Below are 21,511 nucleotides of genomic sequence, written 5' to 3' on the forward strand. Positions count from 1 at the left end.
ATCCCCCACCCCACCGCACCCCCCCCCCATCCCAGAGCATCCCAATCTCCATCTTTCCCTGCCCACCACAGCTGCCTCCCCACGGAGACTACCCCGCTGATAGCTGGCCTCCCTGCATTCCCAACTGGATCCAAATGACAGAGTGGCGTTGGACCCCCCAACCTTACCGATCAGCCCTAGGCCCCGCCCCTTGGCAATGCCCATGCCTGGGGGCAGTGTCAAGGTGCTCTCTGGACAAGGGCACTTTTCCTCTTGGGCAGTGTCAGGAGACACCACACCCCTGCCCCCTTGGGGGGGGGGGGTGCCCTGATTGCCCCCTTTACACTTCAGCAGGGTCTCCCGCTAGTTCCCTGAAAGTGGGGAGCTGTTCTAAACCCTGCCGGAATGAAATTGCACTGGCAGGGTGGGAAATGCTTAGTCCGGGTCCAATAATCACATGCAAATAACATTAAAAATAGATTAAAATTACTTACCTGGTCTTCCCACCGATTTCCTGCATAGTCCCAACCGCACCAGATTTTTGCATCAGGAACGCATGTGCGAATCCCGCAACTCGGCGCGCGCTCACATCTCCCAATCAAACCCACCAAAAAATTAGTGGGTCAGAATGGGAGAATCACCCCCAACATCACAATTGGTGATTTCCAGTTACTTAAGAAGTTAAATATCATAGTAGTTATTTAGTATTGTGGGATTTTAATGATGATTTGAGGCTGGAGGCAATACAACATGCCTGATAGACTGATGTAATGGTTACAGGTCAATGCTGTCATGTCATATAGGAATTTCCATTACTGTTAGTAGTGTGAAAATAAGTCGCAGTTCAGTGTTGTCACTTAACCTTAGGAATATTAGTCCTACATATAGTGTTGTCACAGGTCACAAATATAGACAAATCTGACATTTTCACATTGCAATTCCCATAAGAAATGTTTACTGTGTATTTTTCAATGGAGTACAGACGCCGTGCATGATTTTCCATAAAATGGAGGGAGAAAGCAAAGGACTGTTGGGCAAGTATAGAATATAGAAAGGGAGAGGAATGAGAAATGTGGGACCTGAGTCCTCCAAGTTGAGAGACCATTTTTTTGGAAAACAAAATTGGTCAAATTTTTAAGCGAATGACAAAATTCTGGGAGATGGGACAAGCAGAATGGTTGAAGACCAGATTGGAAGTGGGATTTCCAAGGAAGCAAGACTTTGGTCAGGCTGAAGTTAACTCCGTTCAGTCAGGAAAAATTCATCAATTTTTGAAAGGACACTCTAAGGCCTGACCAGGACAACAAGGTCATAGGAGATCTTGTCAAACAATGTGTCAAAAGAGAAACCACAAGCCACATTCACAAGTGTATAAGTAAGCTGAGTCCAAATGGGAGGTGTTAATAACATGAAAGCAGGGAATAGGCACAAGGAGCCCAGTCAGAGAGTGCACTCAGTGGGCAAACATCTCAAGCTGAATGTTCATAGCAGCAGATTAACGCACAGCAGAGCCCGAATGTGGGAGGCTACAGTTCTGACAGTAGAGCAATGAACAGAGCTGAGTGGGAAGCTCTACACAGCAGGTGGGCAAGGAGAGACCAATACTCATTGCAACAGAGCACAGGATGTCTAGGCAAGCCCTGAGCAAGAGACCAGATTATGGCAAACGAGCAGGAAATGGGGAGTGGACAAGTCATTGTGGATGAACTAGAGTTGGTGTTGTTTTGCCAGGGTTGATACCAGAGCAAGCCAGCATAAACTGCCAGGAGTGAAAAATTAGTTTGCAACTTAAATTTCAATGAGTTGATTTGGAGCCACCATTTCTCTCAAGTAGAGATTGAAGCAGATTATTTGAGCTTGATTGGATAACCATGAAAGCACCACCTACTGAGTATAGGTATGGAGTTATATACATGGCACTGGCACTTAAATGTAAACAGTGTAAATTCACTGGGCAGCATCATATTATCTGTTACTTTTCAACATATCATCTTCCTTTCAATTGCAGATTTTTCAATACTTTCTATTAAATGGTAACTCCTTTAAACAAAATACAGCTACTGTCTGAATAATAAAACTTGTTTCCCCAATGTGGATAAACAAGTATTATATAGTTGGCTTTCCTCCAATGGCCCCTCTTTTTAATCCCATGATGTGCATTTCAATAATTGTAATTGGTTTAGATTGTGCAAAGAGAATCTCCAGGAACTGGGAGCAGGGTTTTGCCTTTAATATTAGTGTCTTTCCCCTTGGGCAACTTTATTGGGAGCAGCTGCTGCCAGACAAAGTACTGCAGTATCAGCAGGCTGTTACTCATGGGCATCAACACCCACCACTCACAGAGGGAGTTTGCTCTGTAATTAACTCCAGACAGTTTGCCATTAATATTTTATTCCGTTCTTCTAGCTTTGCAAATTGATGGATATTTTGAGCAAAGCAGTACAGAGTTGATTTATTGGTTGCTGCAGGGGGAATTGACCAGAAAGTGCTAAGTGGTTGGTTTTATAGACTGAAATATCTCAAGGTGTAAGTTACCCTTCATTGAGAATTTGAATCGGCATGTATATGCTCTTTATATTGCTTTAGATTACATGAGAAAATGTTGTAATTCCTCTTAAATGTCTTTAAAGTGTTTCCTCTACATTTGTGCTAGTTAAAGTGAGGGACAGCAGTGCTGGGAAACAGAAAATCTTTTGATGTTGGGCACTCAGTGTGGACGCAGTACTCCCAGGTCATCTACAACAGAACCAGATGCAAAGTAAAGCTCCTCCTAATCTGCCCCAATCAATGTGCTTCAATTTAATTATACTGTGCCAGTGTGATTTCTGTTTCCATTTATATTCCAGATTTGAATGAGTTTGGCAATTCAATGCCAATTGGTGCTAAAATCTGCATTTTTGTAAACAAACAACACAAACTTTAAAGTGGCCCAGCTTTTTACATTCACCAATTTCACTTGCAATCTGTGAGTGAAAGAGGAGAATGGACTTAAATTGTCAGATAGGTAGTCAGGGAGAGGATGAGATGGTCGCACACCTCCTTGTGGAATGTGCCTTTGCAAAGAAGGTCTGGAGTGAGATGCAGTGGAGCTATCTTGGATCTGGTGTTATGTAACGAGGCGAGTAGAATTAGGGACCTTGTGGTGAAGGATCCTCTTGGGGACAGTGATCATTGTATGGTGGAGTTTCTGGTGCAGATGAAGGAGGAGAAAGTGTGTTCCTGGACACGTGTCCTTTGTTTGAACAGAGGGGAGTACGGAAGGATGAGAGAAGAATTGGCGAATGTTGACTGGGGGAGCGCGTTGGAAGGTAGGTCTGCTGAGGAGCAGTGGAGGATCTTTAAGGAGATCTTTCTTGGTGCTCAGCAGAAATTTATTCCGATGGTTAAAAAGGACCGTAGGAGGAGAGGTTATAAGCCGTGGATAACGAAGGAGGTGAAGGAAAGTGTTAAATTAAAAGCGGAGGCGTTTAGAGTAGCTAAGAGTAGTGGGCGAGAAGAGGATTGGGAGAGGTTTAAATGTCAACAAAGATTGACAAAGAAGTTGATAAAGAAGGGTAGGAGAAACTATGAAGCTGGCCCAGCGCTTAATATAAAAAAGGATAGCAAGAGTTTTTATATATAAAAAGGAAGAGGCTGGCTAGGGTGAACGTTGGACCCTTAGAGGATGAGAAGGGGGACTTAGTGGTAGGGGATGGGGAAATGGCTGAGGTCTTGAATAACTTTTTTGTTTCGGTCTTCACGGAGGAGGACATGAATAATTTGCCGGGTGTTAGCGATGGAAAGATGGTAGGACAGGAGGGTCTCAATGACATTATTGTTACTAGAGAGGCGGTGCTCGACAGACTGGAGGGACTGATTGTGGACAAGTCCCCAGGACCGGATGGAATGCATCCAAGGGTTTCGAAAGAAATGGCGGAGGTGATAGTGGATGCCTTGGTGGTTATTTTCCAAACGTCGCTGGATTCCAGGGAAGTGCCAGAAGATTGGAAAACGGCTAATGTTACGCCGTTGTTTAAGAAGGGTGGCAGGCAAAAGGCAGGGAATTATAGAACATAGAACATTACAGCGGAGAACAGGCCCTTCGGCCCACGATGTTGCGCCGACCAGTTAAAAAGCAATGACCCTCTAACCTAAACCAAACCCTTTCCATCCATAAACCTATCCATGGATCTCTTAAACACCCCCAAACTAGGCGCATTTACAACGGCAGCAGGCAGGGCATTCCAATCCCTCACCACCCTCTGGGTAAAGAACCTACCCCTGACATCCGTCCTATAACTACCACCCCTTAATTTAAAGCTATAATAGGCCGGTTAGTTTAACGTCTGTTGTAGGTAAAATGTTAGAATCCGTCATCAAGGAGGAAATAGCGAGGCATCTTGAGGGGAATTGCTTGATAGAGCAGACGCAGCACGGTTTCGTTAAGGGGAAGTCATGTCTGACAAATTTATTGGAGTTCTATGAGGCTGTGTCTAGGGCAGTGGATAGAGGAGAGCCGGTGGATGTGGTCAGTCTTGATTTTCAGAAGGCGTTTGACAAGGTACCTCACAAGAGGTTATTGCAGAAGGTAAGGGGGCATGGAGTTGGGGGTAGGGTGTTAGCGTGGATAGAGGATTGGCTGTCAAATAGGAGGCAGAGAGTGGGGGTCAATGGGTGCTATTCGGATTGGCGGTTGGTGACTAGTGGAGTGCCCCAGGGGTCGGTGCTGGGGCCTCAGCTGTTTACCATTTATATAGATGATCTGGAGGAGGGAACCAAGTGTATGGTGTCAAAATTTGCTGATGACACCAAGATTGGTGGAACGGCAAATTGTGCGGAGGGTGTGGAGAGTCTGCAGAAGGATCTAGATTGGCTGGGCGAATGGGCCAGGAACTGACAAATGGAATTTAATGTTGGCAAGTGCGAGGTGGTCCACTTTGGTAGGAATAATGGTAGGAAGGACTATTACTTACGTGGCGGAAAACTGCAGCAGGCGACGGTGCAGAGGGACCTCGGGGTCCTTGTGCATGAGTTGCAAAAACCCAGCCTGCAGGTGCAGCAGGTGGTCAGGAAGGCGAATGGGATGCTGGCCTTCATAGCGAGGGGGATTGAATATAAAAGTAGGGAGGTCTTACTGCAGCTGCATTGGGCACTGGTGAGGCCGCAGCTGGAGTACTTTGTGCAGTTTTGATCGCCACACTTACGTAAGGATATTTTGGCCTTGGAGGGAGTGCAGAGGAGGTTTACTAGGCTGATGCCGGAGTTGAGGGGGTTGAGCTATGAGGAGAGGCTGAATAAACTAGGCTTGTACTCGTTAGAGTTTAGAAGAATGAGGGGAGATCTCATTGAGACATATAAGATGATGAATGGGATGGATAGGATAGAGGTGGAGAGACTCTGCCTGCTCAGAAAGGGCAGTAGGACTAGGGGGCACAGCCTCAAGATAAAGGGGGGACGGTTTAGAACGGAGTTGAGGAGGAACTTCTTCACTCAAAGGGTGGTGAATCTCTGGAATTCTCTGCCCGTTGAAGTGGTGGAGGCTGCCTCGCTAAATATTTTTAAGACCTGGGTTGATGGGTTTTTGATAAGCGAGGGGATTAAGGGTTATGGGGAGAGGGCAGGAAAGTGGAACTGAGCCACGACAGATCAGCCATGATCTTATTGAATGGCGGGGCAGGCTCGAAGGGCTAGATGGCCTACTCCTGCTCCTATTTCTTATGTTCTTATGTATTTGTCGAGGTTTGTCCCGAGCAGCTCGGTGACGCAGGACTCTGTGGTCTATGGGCTGTTTCTGGGCACGCACACTGAGACAAATATCCACTGCTGCTGGAAGGTCATCAACTTGGTGAAAGACACACTTTGGTCCGTCCGAAACTTGCTGATCTTCCAGCTAAAAGAACTGTACTCAACCAAGTGTTGCAGACTGGCACATTCCAAGGTCCAGGACTACATGCTGAGGGACGCGCTGAAGCTTGGGGCAGCCGCCACAAAGGCCACACTGTAAGGCCTTTTAACGTAGGCAGACCGAGGGCCCGGGAACTGCAGAATACCCTCGACTTGCGTAACTGTGTGCCAATCTGAGCAATAACGGCACACAGTAATTTAATGAGGCACGTAAATAGTTATAAGTATTGAAATGTATTGTCTGTAATTTGTATAAAACTGTAAAAACGTTTTGATTCTGCACTGTTTGCAATTCAAAGCCATGTACATTCGCAATAGTTTATTTGAGATTTTTATGAATAAAGTATATTTTTGGAATAAAAAAGAAGTCAGGGAGAAGCAGACTGCATTTCTAACTAGCTGTTTCCACTGGTTAACACATTTGGCATTAATTAGCTAAACCTACACTTACATCTCACCAGACTGAACCAGATTCTAACCAGAACCAAGTTGTAAAAGGGCAATGCGTTAATTCTTGACACTGTTACCTGTTATTGAAAAATTGCTTTTGTAAATAAGTTGATTAGTTGTTTTCAACACAGCATTGGAGCAGAACCAGCTCCAACCAATGTCGTAAATTTGTTGAAAATGTACGGAGAACCTGAACCCAAACTTCCCTGTTTTTTTCTCCAATCTGGTCTTCAACCGTTCTGCTTGTCCCATCTCCCAGAATTTTGTCATTTGCTTAAAAAATTGACCAATTTTGTTTTCCAAAAAAGGTCTCTCAATTTGGAGGACTCAGGTCCCACATTTCTCATTCCCCTCCCTTTCTATATTCTATACTTGCCCAACAATCCTTAAATTGGATGTGAACATCACTGGAAGATCAGCATTTCATAAGAAAATGAAGCAGGAGTAGGTCATTTGACCCCTCAAGCCTGATCATTGCCATTCAATAAGATCATAGGAACATAGGAATTAGGAGCAGAAGTAGCCTGCTCTGCCATTCAATCAGACCATGGCTGATCTCTCCCTTGTCTCAAATCCACCTCCCCACCTGTTCCCCATATCACCCTTTCCTTTTTTTAGTTGAAATATGTCTATCTCCTTCTTGAAACCATTCAATGATTCAGACTCCAGCATGCTATGGGGCTGCGAGAAGTAGTTCCTCCTCATCTCAGCTTTAAATCTACTGTCTCGCAACCTATATCTGTGATCTCTTGCTCTACATAGCACCATAAGAGGAAATATTTGGTCTACCTTTACTTTATCAATCCCTTTTAAAATTTTATATATCTTGATCAGATTCCTCTCATCCTTCTAAACTCCAATGAGTATAAATCCAAATTGTTCACTCTCTCCTCATACGTCAACCCCCTCATCCCCAGAATCAATCTGGTGAACCTCCTCTGAACTGCCTCCAGTGCCACGACATCCTTCCTCAAATAAGGAGACCAAATTCATGTACCAGAATGTGATTCATGTGATTCATGTACCAGAACACACATATCCCCCGCGCCATAGATTTCTGCAGTCTCTCTCCATTTAGATAACATTTTGCTTTCTATTCCTCCTGCCAGTGTGGACAAGCTCACCTTACATTCCAACTGCTGAATTTTTATCCACTCAGTTAACCTATTTATATCCCTTTGCAGAATCTTTATGTGCTCTTCACAATTTCCTTTACTACCTATCTTTAGTCATCATCATGTTTAGCTACCATGCATTGATCCCTTCATCTAAGTCATTGATATAGATTGTAAATATTGGAGCCCCAGCTCTGATCTTTATGTCACTAGTTACAGTTTGTCAAACTGAAAATAACCCATTTATCCCAACTCTCTGCTATCTATTAACTAACCAATCCTATATCCATGCTAATATATTACTCCTAATATCGTGAGCAATTATTTTGTGTTGTAACCTTTGCTGTGGCACCTTATCAAATGCCTTTTGAAATCCAAATACACCACATCTGCTTATTCCCCATTATCGGCCCTGCTTGTTATTTCCTCAAAGATCTCTAATCAATTAATCGAACATGATTTCCATTTCCCAAAACCAAGTTAATCCTGCCTAATTGTGTTACAATTTTCTAAATGTCCTACTATTGCCTCCTTAATAGTGGGATTCAAGCATTTTCCCATTCGTAAATGTTAGGCTAACTGACCTATAGTTTTTTGCTCCTTTCTTGAATAGTGGTGTTAAGAACTAGGAGCAGGGATTGACAATTCATCCCCTCAAGTCTGCTCCACCATTTAATACAATCATGGCTGAACTCACTTTGGCTCAATTCCGTTTATCTGCCCATTCTCCTTCAAACCTTTACTAAGTCCTGACATCCACCACAATCTGGGATAGTGAATTCCACAGACTCACGACCCTTTGGAACAAGTAATTTCTCCTCATCTCTGTTTCAAATCTGCCACTCCTTATCCTAAAACTATGACCTCTTGTTTTAGACTGCCCTACAAGAGGAAACATCGTCTCCACATTTACTTTATTAATCCCTCTTAACATACACCTCAATTAGGTTTCCTCTCATTCTTCTAAACTCCAGGGAGTATAGACCCAGCCACCCAGTCTCTCTTCGAATGTCAAACCCTTCATCTCTGGAGTCAATCTAGTGAACATCCTCTGAACCATCTCCAATGTAACTACATCCCTATCGTGTAGTTAGGAAGGGAGTTCCAGGATTTTGACTCAGTGGCAATGATTAAAATTTTTAAATCTTAGAAGCCAGGGTAAATCAGGGAGCACAGGGATGATGAATGACAGGACAGTAAGTGAGATGTTGCAAGTTCAGGCAAGTCATGGGGATTACAGATAGTGTGACATGAACCCAAGATCCTAGTTGAGGTCAGTTTCTGCTCAGCAACTCTGTCGTGTGTCTTGAAGGCCGCCTTGGAGAACGTTTACTCGAAGATCAGAGGCCGAATGCCCGTGACCACTGAAGTATTCGCTAACAGGAAGGGAACAGTCTTGCCTGGTGATTGTTGAGTGGTGTTCATTCATCCGTTGTCGTAACATCTGCATGGTCTCCCCAAAGTACCATGCCTTGCCTGAATTTGCAACATCTCGCTTACTGTCCTGTCTGGAGACAATACACATCTCTTTAACCTATGCTTAATGATATCTCCACTCACATTGTCTGCATTTTTAAGACTTGAATAGCAGATTAGCTGTAAAGACTCGCATTCTAATTGGAATTCTGCAAACTGTGTGTCCTTTCCTGCAGTGTATCAGGTAGACAACATTGGCCAAATTGCAAGAGTATGTGCCGTACACATGCTCTTGATTTTGGCGATTGTAAAGTATGATATGGTTCACAGGAAGGAACTCCATCCAATTGGAGCCAATTAGAACAATGCCTACAGTTAGCAGCTGTGGATATCATTTTTCCGCTGTCTTGCCTTGCGTGTTCAGTCAGCTGCAGCAGGATTCCAGATACTCAGAGCTTAACTTCTGCTCCTGGGTCAGGTATGCAGAATTGAGAAAATTTCCAACTGCCCAAACCAGACTTGGGAGAAATTTCCACAAAAATATGGATTTTCATTCTGGGGTCAGGGTGGGGGGAAGCCTACCTTGGCATGCTGAAACTATAACCTAGTTGTACTAAAAACAGCAAAACACAAATAAACCTTTAGCCCTCACTCCTCATCCTCAAACATTCTCCATGCCAATTCATGCCTCCCACTCTCACTCCTTTACCCCATACATGCCATGCCAATCTATGCCCCTCTAACCACCCATTGCCCCTCATATTGCCCTCTCAGCCACCCCATAGCCCATTATAGCCTCTATGTCAACCCAGGATCTGTGCTCATCCGCATAGCCTTTTATATTTCCATGTCAACTTAGTGTCAACCCATGACCTCTAAGCATCACCATAGCTCTTTTGCCAATTTATTGTAAATGCATGCCAGCCTATGCCTTCCTACACTCCAGCTGTTGTCTTTACATCCTCCATTCCAACTCAACCAATATTATAATGAGCAGGCTTCAGGAGCTATGCCGAAGTGAAATAACTTTCTGTTCAATGCATCTATTACAGACTTCAGTAGATTTTTTAAAAACTCTCATTGATCAAAGCACATTGAATACATTTTAATCTCGTATAAAAAATATATTCATTGCCTCAAAGGCTCAGTTATTGAGTATGTTCAAGACTGAGATAGATTTCTACATAATAAAAGCATCAATGGATACGGGGATATTGCAGGAACCTCTTGTTAAAGTTGAAGATTGGCCAGGATCTCATTGAATGGTGGAACAGGTTTAAGTGCTAAATAGTGTGCTACTTGTTTTTCTTACATTCTTAAAAGCAGCTAACTCTTTATAACCTCTTGGAGCTCTCAATCAAACTATAAACATACATGCCTCCCATAGTTGTAATGATTGCTTGTGAAAGCAGACAAGCAGCATGAATATTATAATAACAGCCTTCTGATTTATATTAACAAAGACTTATTGAAATTGGAAGCACCCTTTTTCCCAGCCGCAGGCTGCTTTCTTTCAAAATTTAAAGAGCAGGGAATTTAAATATCTTGACAGTTCCATGGACCTTTTCCACTCTATGCATATGCATGTCTATTCTTAACAATTCTAAAGGGTACCTGACTCCAAAGAATTCCAGCAGATTTAGACCCTTTCCTCATATTTGTTAATCCCACAAGTCATGTTTCAGAAACTTTGATAACAACAATTACTTCTTACTGAAAACAGCTGCACTTCTAAATGGTGTCATTGCCGCTATGAACTGCAGATGTACAAAGTTTGTTCCAACCTCCTTCACGCACCCCCCACCCCTGGTGAAAATGGTGCTGGGCAGGCCTAGGTCATTTTTTTTGTGTGCTAATTTGCTCCATCATGAGCAGCTGCAGATGTAGATTCTGTTAAATGTGAAAATAATGAGGTTCAATGAGGCTTTTCCCCATTGGTCTTGGAACATTTTGTATGCGCAGTGTTTGAAAAATAAAAGTTTAATCATACCCTGAGTGGATACCGGTGAACTGATGATGCCAGTGGCTAGCGTTATGTTTCTCATTCTGACCTTTGGTGCTTTTCTGTCTTGGCTGTCCTCACTCAAGTTCTGCTTATCTGGTAACCAGTTTTATGTAAAATTGGAATTGTAGTGTCCCAAATATCTGTAATTTTCTTCTGTTCATTATATACTACTTAGAATAGAGGAAATAGAACAGATCCCATAATATCTTTATTAGTAATACTAGTGTATCCAATGGGGCTTTCTTAATGGTATCATTTCTTTCCTTCAATTTTAGACATCGACGAGTGTTCCTTTGAAAGGACGTGTGACCACATATGCATCAACTACCCAGGAAGCTTTGAATGCTTGTGTCATAAAGGTTATACTTTATATGGACTGACACATTGTGGAGGTTTGTTCAATACGATGGGTGGCATTATAATTCACATGGATTGAAACTGCAATGATTAGTATTAGGTACTATCCAATGTTAGTTAATATTAAAGTAAAATTTGAAATATTGTCGTAAATGGAAGACCAGAAACTAGTCTGTACAGAATTTAAAAATGCCATCATCAACAAATTGCAAGAGAGTGTGACTGCAAATGGATCTGAGTTGCAAAAGGATAGGGCGCTAACAGATGCGAGGAAGTGATCAGAGTTGGTCTTGCCAGTAAACAACATTAGTGTGAAGAGCAGGTTGGTGAAATTTGGGTTAGTGCTCTTAAGAAGGCAGTATAGCTGCAGGCGTCAAGGATATTCCAGAGTAGCACAATGGCAGATGAAATAGAAGTCTGAGGAGTAGAGATTGTGTGAGATAAAGTGGAGGGGTGCAGAAGAACAAATTGATGGGGATATGGCCAGATTTGGGGAATGAAGCAAAGAAAGGGCCATGCAGAACTTAGCATGATTAAGGTATAGCTGGCTACATTTTGAGTAAGATGCAAATTATTGAGGACATGTTAAAGCATGTTTCATTTCCCTATTCACATCTTTCATTTTAGTATGTTGCACTAAAATTATATTCTGTTGATTCAATTTCTACCGAAAGCATAGTTAATGCGTGGCTTGTTACTTGGTATTATGGAATCATCATGTACCTGAGTAAATAATGTATTTAATTCTTTAACCCAGTCATTTATTTACTATAATGGTATTTGATCGTGACATGAATTGTGTTTAAGGAATAAATTTGTTTTCATAAAGAATACATCAAGTTTTGAATAAGTGAGTAGAAAAATAGGGCTGCTTCTTTCTCACCACAGACTTTAATTTGAGTCACTGAAATGTATCTTTTCAGATATCGATGAGTGCAGTATTAATAATGGAAGCTGTGACTATAGTTGTATTAACACAATGGGAAGTTACGAGTGTGTGTGTCCTCCCGGGAAGAAATTGCATTGGAATAAAAAGGATTGTGCTGGTAAGTAGGATTTTAGAAAGCCATAAGATAAGATGGGAGTCTCTTAAAGTTAGTTTGATCATACTCCACATTAAAAAGAAATAATATGCCATTGTAGTGTCCGAACTAAGGCATTTTTAGTTAAAGGCACCACTAGAATATTTCATGTAACTTTGTACCAGCAACATACATTTCTTAAATCAATTCACCGATTTAGTTTGAGGATTTATCCCAAATAAATGTTAGGACGGCTCCATTATTTGAACTCTGAGTACCACAATCATTTTTCTTTAAAACAGGAATTGTACACATGAAATATAGACATCAAACAGCTGAAGGAGTATTAATTTCTGTTCATGGCTAGGCTCCAGTGGAGCAGGTGAAACATTTGATCTAAATAAGATGCTGATTTTTGAAATTACTTTGGAAATACAAAAAGAATGTTCCTTGTTTTAAACTAAATTTCCATTAATTTCAGATTTTTAACCTTTACAGTGTTCTATATTTTCCCTTTCAGTTGGAAAGGAATTTTCATCTGTCAAGTTTATTTGGTTTAAAGATTTATACAGGAATAAAAGGTTAATCATGATGCCCCAGGACTGTGAAGTATGTGAAAGCTGTTGAGTGATAGAGCTTCTAAAGTTATTTTCTCATTGGGGAACACCTAAGCAGTGCTCAGCATCTACCCTTAATGACACAAGCAAGATCAGGAAATGGTCAGCATGAAACTGCATCCTCCATCTGCAATGTTCAAAATCCCAACCTACAACATCTCACCCTTCTTCTCCTGTAGGCTTTAACCCAGGCAGAGGTGTAGTTCCATTCGCTGTTCCATGCTTCTGCCTGAAACAGGTGCTCTTAATATCTGTTTCTAAGCGATGAGAAGCGATAGATTGTTTGGCTGTGGGGAACCTGATCTTATCTGATGCCTGCGTGTCCACCCTCATTGGACAGTTTACTTGATAGCAATTATAAGTGTGAATCTAGAAAAATCTAGAATTTAATAGAATAGAATCCCTACAGTGCAGAAGGAGGCCATTTGGCCTTTGGGCCTACACCGACAACAATCCCACCCAGGCCCTATCCCCATAACCTTACATATTTATCCTCTAATGTCCCTGACACGGAAGGGAGAATTTATCATGGCCAATCAACCTAACCTGCAATCTTTGGATGGTGGGAGGAAACCAGAGCACCCGGAGGAAACCCATGCAGATGTGGAAAGAATGTGCAAACTCCACACAGACAGTGATCTGAGGCTGGAATCGAATCTGGGTCCCTGGTGCTGTGAGGCCACAGTGCTAACCACTGTGCTAACTTGCCACCCCTACAAGTGGGAGTGAATTTTGCAGATGTACAGCTCAGAAGAAGTTGCCATATTGTGTTTTCAATAAGGTGCAGTCACCATAGTCTCTCCCCTTAACTGGTGGTAAAACAGGAGCATGATTTAACCTGAGGAGCACCACACCTCAGGCAAGGGGCAAGGTTGAGAATAATCTCAGTCACAATGGGAATTGAACCTGCACTGTTGGCGTTGCTCTGCATTCTGAACTAGCTGTCCAGCCAACTGAGCTTAACTGAGTCCCCTTTAAGAAACACATTTCTCAAGAAAAACACTATATAAATGATCTCTAAGAGTATAATCTTATGAATCTTGAGCATAGATACTTTTCAATCTTTTAGTTGTAAATAGTAATTAATTCTTTAATTGATTGTCTGTTCCTGGCAGCAGCAGCACAGTACTCTTGTCGCTCAGAGAACACAAAACTACCTTGAGCCATCTGGAGTACTAAGGACAGAGCCATGAGAACAAATGCCTCTTTGATTTGGCCTCCGTAAGGAGTTGGATGGTACAATATTACAGTACAGAAAAATAGAAGTGAAAACCATTTTGTTATGGTCACGTGAGTGCCACTTTTGGGCAGCTCAGCAGAAGAGTAACTGTGCCAAAAAAAAAGCACATCCAACTTACCCCTTTAAACAGTCTTTTCTGCTTTACTCTCCATTTAAGTTAATTGCACTCTTTCCAATTCCTTTTCATATGGCTTGACATGTCTTTTGCATGTCAAAATCTATTTTCTGTCTATTTAGCCTATTACCTCACACTTGATGATTTAATTATCATTCATGTATTCTGGTTTTTGTTTCCTCCTTTTTGTCATCAGTATTAACAGGGGACCTTACCAAATTTGGAAAAGGACTCCACTTGAATGGTTTACCTATCTTTATTTTTCAGATGCTAATCAAAAGTTTCTTTATTATTGCAATACATTCTATTTTCATTTATCTGACTGTTTCCTCTTATAATGTCTGTCTCAGCATAATTGCACTCCTAGTTTAGTATGAATTGGCAAATTGCCAATTGGGAAATGCAAAATCACACATTGGTATAGTGAGGAGTTGTGCCAGTGCTAGGATGGAGACTCTTTTGAACAGAGTAGAGAGAATTTTATTGGCCCTGGGAACTACCTAAAGCTGAATCAAACCGTTTGCAACCTTGGTGTCCTATTGATTTTGATATGAGCTTCCGGTGACACATATTCATCCTCACTATGATCACATATTTCTACTTCCGTAATATAGCCCTAACCTGCCTTGTCCATGCCTTTGTTACTGCTAGACATGACTATTCCAATGCACTCCTGACTATGTTCTATCCTTTGTAAGCTAGACGTTATCCAAAACTCTGCTGCACTACCATAACATGCAGCAAGTCTCATTCACCCATCATTCATGTATTTAGCAATCTACATTGACTCCTGGTTAGGCAACTCCTCAATTTTAAAATTCTCAAACTTGCTTACAAATCCCTCCATGTCCTCGGCCCTTCCTGCCACTGTAATTTCCTCCATTGCTATGACCCTCTGAGGTCTCTGCACTTTGGCCTCTTGAGCATTCCTGATTTGATTTGGTGTATTTTTGGTGGCCATGCCCCCAGTCCGCAAAGCCTTAAGCTGTGGAGTTCCCTCCCTATGCCTTTCCACCTCTCTCACTACCCAAGACACACTTAAAACTGGCTTATGTGACCAAGCTTTAGTTCATCTGCCCTAATAACACCACAGTGTCATTTTTTTTGTGTGTTTTAAAACCTTCCTATGAACTGTCTTGCAACATTTTACTATGTTAGAGGTGTTATGCTAGTAAAGGTTGTTGTTACTTTTTGTAGGCACAACCTCACTTCTCAGATTAAAATATTTGTAATTCAATGCATTGAGTTATATAGTTTTCTTATCATTTAAACAAGAACTGTGTTCCTCTAATTGTTGTGGTTTCTTTTTTTTTACATCCTTCATGAAAGTATATTTTGTTTGGGAAGTGTGCTGCCTAGTTAATTTCACTGTTCTTTTTCACTGATTAATCAGACACTTTTTGCTGACTTGCATGCCAAATGTCAGATTCCTTATTTCCTGCAACTGCACAGAAAGATCTTTAGCATCACAGTCAATGCCAACATTCTAAGATGACATACAACATGCAGCAAGCAACCTGTACTTTTAACTAAATATGCATTATGGAAAAATTGAAGGAGAATGATGGAAAAACAGGAAAAAAAAATTGCAAAACTGTGCATACACAGCATTATTAGTCTGCACAGTTTTCAAATCTCCTCTTGCATTTTTTAAGATTATCCCACTAGCTGTAAAGCAGAATTCAATTAGTTATGTTACAATTAGTTTGTTAAATCCCAAAAATATGAAACCAGGTTGAAATCCATTGTTAGCAATTTTGCAAAAGTATCCCTTCAATCAAATAATTGTCATGCATTCCATTCCATATCTCTTCATTATAGAACATTCACCAGCAACTTTCTCCACTTAGAAACAACAGAATTGTTACAAATTCAGATAGGTTGTCGATACATCTTCAGCACATTTGTCAGTATTATTTTTATGGAATTTGACTCAGTTTGCCTGAGGATCTGTTAAAAGGCTTCTATTCCCGCCTCTGGATTGTTCCCTGGTTCTATCCTTGGCTCTCTTCTACTTCTCATTTATGCACTGTTTCTTGGCAAATCCTCCAAAAACTAATGTCAGATTTTGCATATGTGCTGACAACATCCAAGCGTATCTCACCACCTTCTCTCTCAGCTGTTTCATTGGATCTGATTTGGCATGTTGCTTGTCTGACATCAGAATAGGATGAACAGAAATTTGTTCCAATTAAATTTGGGAAAGACTGAAGCCATTGTTTTCAGTTTCCACCACAGACTTTGTTACCCAGCCACTTACTCCAGCCTCCTCCTTGGCCTCTGCTGGAGTTCAGCCACATTTTTCATAACCTCAGCATCAGGATTGTCCCCGAGCTGAGCTTCTGAGTCCATCTGTTCTCCATTACCAAGACCGCTTATTTCTACCTCCATACTATTGCCTGTTCCCAACTCTGCCTCACCACGTCTGCTGCAGAAACCCTCATCCGTGCTTTTGGTGCCTCCAGATATGTTTGTTGCAAAGCCTTCCATTTTCCACCCTCTTTCAGCTCATAGTGCTGCCTGTATCATAACTGGCACTAACTCATGGTTTATCCATCATTCTGTGCTTCCTGACCCACACTGGTTCTGGCTCATCAGTGCCTCAATTTTAATTTTTTTCTTTATTTGCATATTCCTCCATGGACAGACCCCTTGTTATCAAATTCTCCTCCAGCCCTTAACCCTCTGATATCTCCATTGCCAACAATGCTTTCAACTGCCTACGCCCTAAACTTTGGAATTCCCTTTGAAAGTCTCTCTCCACCTCTGTGCATCTTTCTCCTTCTTTAGAATGTTCCTTACAAGGTTCCTTTGACTAAGCTTTTGGTCATGTGCTGCAATATCTCCTTTACTGCGGTAGTGTCAAATTTTGTCTTCATTCTGTGACATTTTAAAATGGGTGCTGTAAAAATACAAGGTGGTGTATCACAGCTTAACCAAGAGATGTTCAAATAGCATTATCTTTATATCTGGAGTAGCTACTTGTATCTTTTACTGATGTATTCAATCCCTCCAGATGCAGACCTAGTAACCACTAGGGTAATGTGATATGCATTGTTTCTGAATATTTCTAACTGCAATAAAACACTCAATTAGCGAGGGTAACTCTACCTTGTAATTCTTTGAATGTAATCAATGACTCACTCTCCCTCAGAGGCGGTGAAATGTCTCCGAAATGCAAAGATTGCACGCAAGGTCCAGCTGATCTGTAGTAAGAGTGGAGGAGTAGAGAGCTGCTCTCTGTCCTGTCCATCAAAGGCACTCTTTGTAGCAGGTTAGTATTCACTTTTTCATGATTGTGCAAACACAGTAGCAGTGAAGGGTGCATGGAAAGTGTGTTCAAAGTATTTTGATGGAGTATAGAAATTCACAGTAATTCTGTTAACAAAAAGGCAAGTTTTCAACATTATTTAATATGTAAATGTAAAACCAAAATTAGATATATGTAAGATATTTGACTACTGGCAGCTTTAGAGGATGAAATAATAATCAGATGTATCTGACTAGTATCTATTCCAATAGTTTAATAAATACAATGCATTCAGTAGAAACCACAGTGGGTTGACATTTTAATCCTGGTTCTGCACATATATTAGCCTTAACACTTAAATATTGCAGCACCTTTAAGCGACGCAGAAAGCGGAATGTTATGTGACAAATTCATCACAGTGTGGTTGGACAAAGCACATCAACTCTAAACAAGCTAACTAATCACAACTAATCCCCACCCAACTGATCAAAGCTTCAATGCGCTCCACAGAGCAAGATCATTCCTTCAGCAAAGCAAGTTCCCTTTTTTTAGCTCCACAGTCTCTACACTAAGCAAGTTCTTGCTATGAACCCTCTTTTTCTTCACAGTGTAGAGACTATTTGACTCGCAATCCTTTAACCCTCACTGAACTTGTCTTTATTCCTCAGCACACTCCCCAGAAAACATTTTGGATCCCCCCTACCCACTCAAGCAGCAAGGTTTTTGGCTCTGATGTTTAAATGGAATCTCAATTCACATCCCTCCCTGGTGAACAGAATTTTAACCCCACTCCTGTTCTGCTGATGCATAAAAACTCAACTCTTTCCCCCTCTCTTCCACCCATCCACACCCTCATCAAAATACTTTTCCATTCCAACTTTTCTGCTGTCTACTAATCCCTTCCAGCCCAAACCTGACTGCCTGCAATTATTCTCCTTTGATAGTTAGCTGTTCCAAGCTTTAATCCCTCTACTCCAGTAGATGCGTCTCCATCCTCATTACTTCCTACTGTGACATTTGTGTAAGCTACTGACACGTGCATCAAGTGGGATTTAAAAAGGACATGCGCTTGAGGCAGTGGCAGGTTCACTTTACTGGAGTGTTAATAACAATACTTCCTCAACTACAAAGCTCCCAATTCACAAACCTGCTCTGTAGTTTCCATCCAGCCACTAAGTTCTTGTTTTAAAATGGCCTTGCCTTGTCAAGATTTTTTGATTTTATTGAATGTTTAACCATCTCTGGGCAGAATTTAAGAGAAATTTTAAAAATGTACCATGAAACCAGAACAGTTTTGCTGATCAAATGATAGTGTACATTGGTGAAATAATATCCACATGTACAGAGAAATTGCTATTTGATTATGGAATAAGCTTTTTAGAAAGTTAACTGGATATAGACTTCTGGCGCAACCAATATTATTTTTATTGCCCATCTCTAATCGCTCATGTGTATGCCACAGCGCTGTACATAAACATTGGTGAATCTAGGCAGCTTTGAAGAATTGGGGAGGGGGGAATGTTCTGAAGAAATCTATTAGGTTGGCTCCTTAACATTTCCCTGCCTCTTCACCTGTTTTCTCCTGGGAGTTAGCATGGAAACCATCCCTGCCAGCAGTCATTTGCGAGCAACCACAGAAAATATTTAATAGCTCAATTTTACCTTAATTTGAAGCTCCAAATGTTCAATGGAATCCCAACTGTATCTGCAGCTCACTTCCTCACAGGAGGCAAGTGCAGTGCAGGAGGGAGGAACAACAGGGCAGAAATATGCTGAGATTATTTTGAGGGATCCAAATCTTACTCTGCAGTACTTCAACTGGGAAATATTTCGTCTGAAAGTGTTTCCTTTGTAGATGGAGGGAATAGCTTCTGCTGGGCTTCAGGACATGGCTGGCAACTCCAGCATTGGTTCTGACCCTCCATCCAGTGCGGCTGTTTGCTTCTTATATACCTGAGCAGAACACACCATTCTCATTGAAACTGTTGACATCCATTGTCATTGACCATTCTGATTGGCCCTGGTGCCCACTTGCCATTTCTAATTGGATGACGAACGTGGTGTGTTATTTGATTGCCTCCCATAAAACTTCACCATAGAACACACTGCTGACATAAGCAGGGTTGGGACATCGAAATAGGCTCAGAGTTTTGCTCCCAAGTTGTGTTGTGGTCACGGGAAATCTCCTGGGTCAAAATGCATGCCTTGGCAGAAAGGCCCCAAATAGCAGGATCTTCACTCAGGGTGGGAGGAGCAGGTGTGGAGGTAGGGTCAAGTCTATCCATCTCCAAATGCAAATCAGAGGCCACAGGAGCTGCTGAGTGGGGCTGCTTAAAAGGCCCAATTTGGCTTTCTGCAACCCCCTACTGAGATAATGCTCGGTTGAAATAGCCAAGCATGAATAATGGCATAATTCTCTTAAAAATTTGTGACTTCCACATTGTGGGTTAAGGCGTTTGCTACAGTGAAACAGGGTTTGATCAAAAAGCTCAGTAGACTCTACTGAGTTCAGTTTTCTCTTGTGAGTCATGCCTTTCTTTCTCTGATCAATAAAATAGAAGCTGTTGGAAATGGAAGTGGGACTTCCAAATTCAGGTCCTTCCCATCATTTTGGATTGTTTGGATTTTTTTTTAAGTGAGGCAAATTCTGGCCATTAAGTTGAATCAGCCTTAAATTCAGAAATCAGATCACTGGTAGTGAACTTGTTTATTTTCATAGAATAACCAGAAAATCTACTTTTCTCACCTATAGTGTCTTATTTATGTTACCGGTCAAGTCAGAACAAGAAGCAACATGCATGTAATAGAAGGGTATCACTCAGCACTATAGAAATATACTTCATAAAAATCCATAATGTTTGTTAAGTTGCTACACTTTATTGAAGTTTTAAATGGAATTGAAGTACTGCCAAACTTGATCATTATAAACTGGTAGGGATTAGCATGATAATTAAAAGGGTCATGATTGTGCTTACAGTAAAGATTTCAACAACATCAGAGCAAAACATGGGGAGGTTTCTAAAAATAACATTCTGCAATATAGTCATATTCCTTTCAAGTAGGTGACATTCTCCAGTTTTGATTAAAGCATTTTCACAACAGTTAATGAACAACAATACAAAAATAATCTAGTGTTTTCTTCTGTCTTTTGTTTAAAATCATACAGTACAGATTGGCTCATTGTTTGTGCCTACAGTAGTTCTTTGAAAGAGCTGCCAATTCTTCCCACTCTCTTGCTCCCTTAGCATTGCCCTGCAAATTTATCCATCCAAGCATCTATTCCATTTTGAAAGTTACCATCGAATCTGCTTCCATCACCCTTTCAAGCAATGCATTTCAATTCATAGCAATTTGAACAATAAATGAAAATTAGCTGGGCAAGTTGATACTGCTGCCAGTTAATCTATTAACTAGTTTGCAGCAATATCTAATGAGAGGATATTGATGTAACCAGTCAGCTCACAGAATGAAAATGATTCGTGCTTGTAACTTTGTGGTAGGAACAATGGCAAAACTATCAGCTTTTGCCGTCATTACAGCGAAAACAAAACTTTAGAAATCACTCAGGAGATTTCCATACTTTGATTACTTACACTTTAACTTCACAATAACCATCCCACACCCTATCCTCACCAACCCCAAATAAGGTTGTTCAAAAGATTTAATTGGATTTGTTCAGCATACTGAGTCACAGGGCGTGAACTTTGGCAGGATTAGAAATTCTCGCCAGAAGTCCATGGATTTGTGGCCACTTGGTCCTGCCCATGACAGTGCCCACTAATGGCAGGACTGGTAAATTGTCACTACTACTATCTTAATCACATTACTGATTGGTGGAGTTTGCTGTTCTCAAATTGACTTGTGTTTTCTGCACTATGACAATGATGACACTTAAATAATATTTCATTGACTATAAAGCACTTTGAGACATCTTGTGCACTCGAAAAGGATGATATAAATGCAATTCATTCTTTTTCTAACACCAGAATTGAGTTAAATTTGGATATGGAAAAATTCACAGCAGAAAAATCAGTAGGTGTTTGTGAGCAGCTTTCTTCAAGG

General features: G+C 41.2%; 1 protein-coding gene across 5 annotated transcripts in view; it reads left to right on the forward strand.

Moving 5' to 3' along the window:
- Positions 1–21,511, forward strand: part of scube1 (signal peptide, CUB domain, EGF-like 1) — a 276,868-nt gene that overhangs the window by 215,203 nt on the left and 40,154 nt on the right. For all 5 annotated transcript variants that reach the window (XM_080190824.1, XM_080190822.1, XM_080190823.1 and 2 more), the window contains 3 exons: positions 11,124–11,240; positions 12,129–12,251; positions 17,354–17,473. In XM_080190824.1, coding sequence (XP_080046950.1) covers positions 11,124–11,240; positions 12,129–12,251; positions 17,354–17,473 — 360 coding nt within the window. The remainder of the gene's footprint in view (positions 1–11,123; positions 11,241–12,128; positions 12,252–17,353; positions 17,474–21,511) is intronic.

This window comes from Carcharhinus amblyrhynchos, chromosome 6 (genome assembly GCF_965287045.1).
Source record: "Carcharhinus amblyrhynchos chromosome 6, sCarAmb.v2.hapA, whole genome shotgun sequence".
In the NCBI taxonomy this organism is placed as follows: Eukaryota; Metazoa; Chordata; class Chondrichthyes; order Carcharhiniformes; family Carcharhinidae; genus Carcharhinus; species Carcharhinus amblyrhynchos.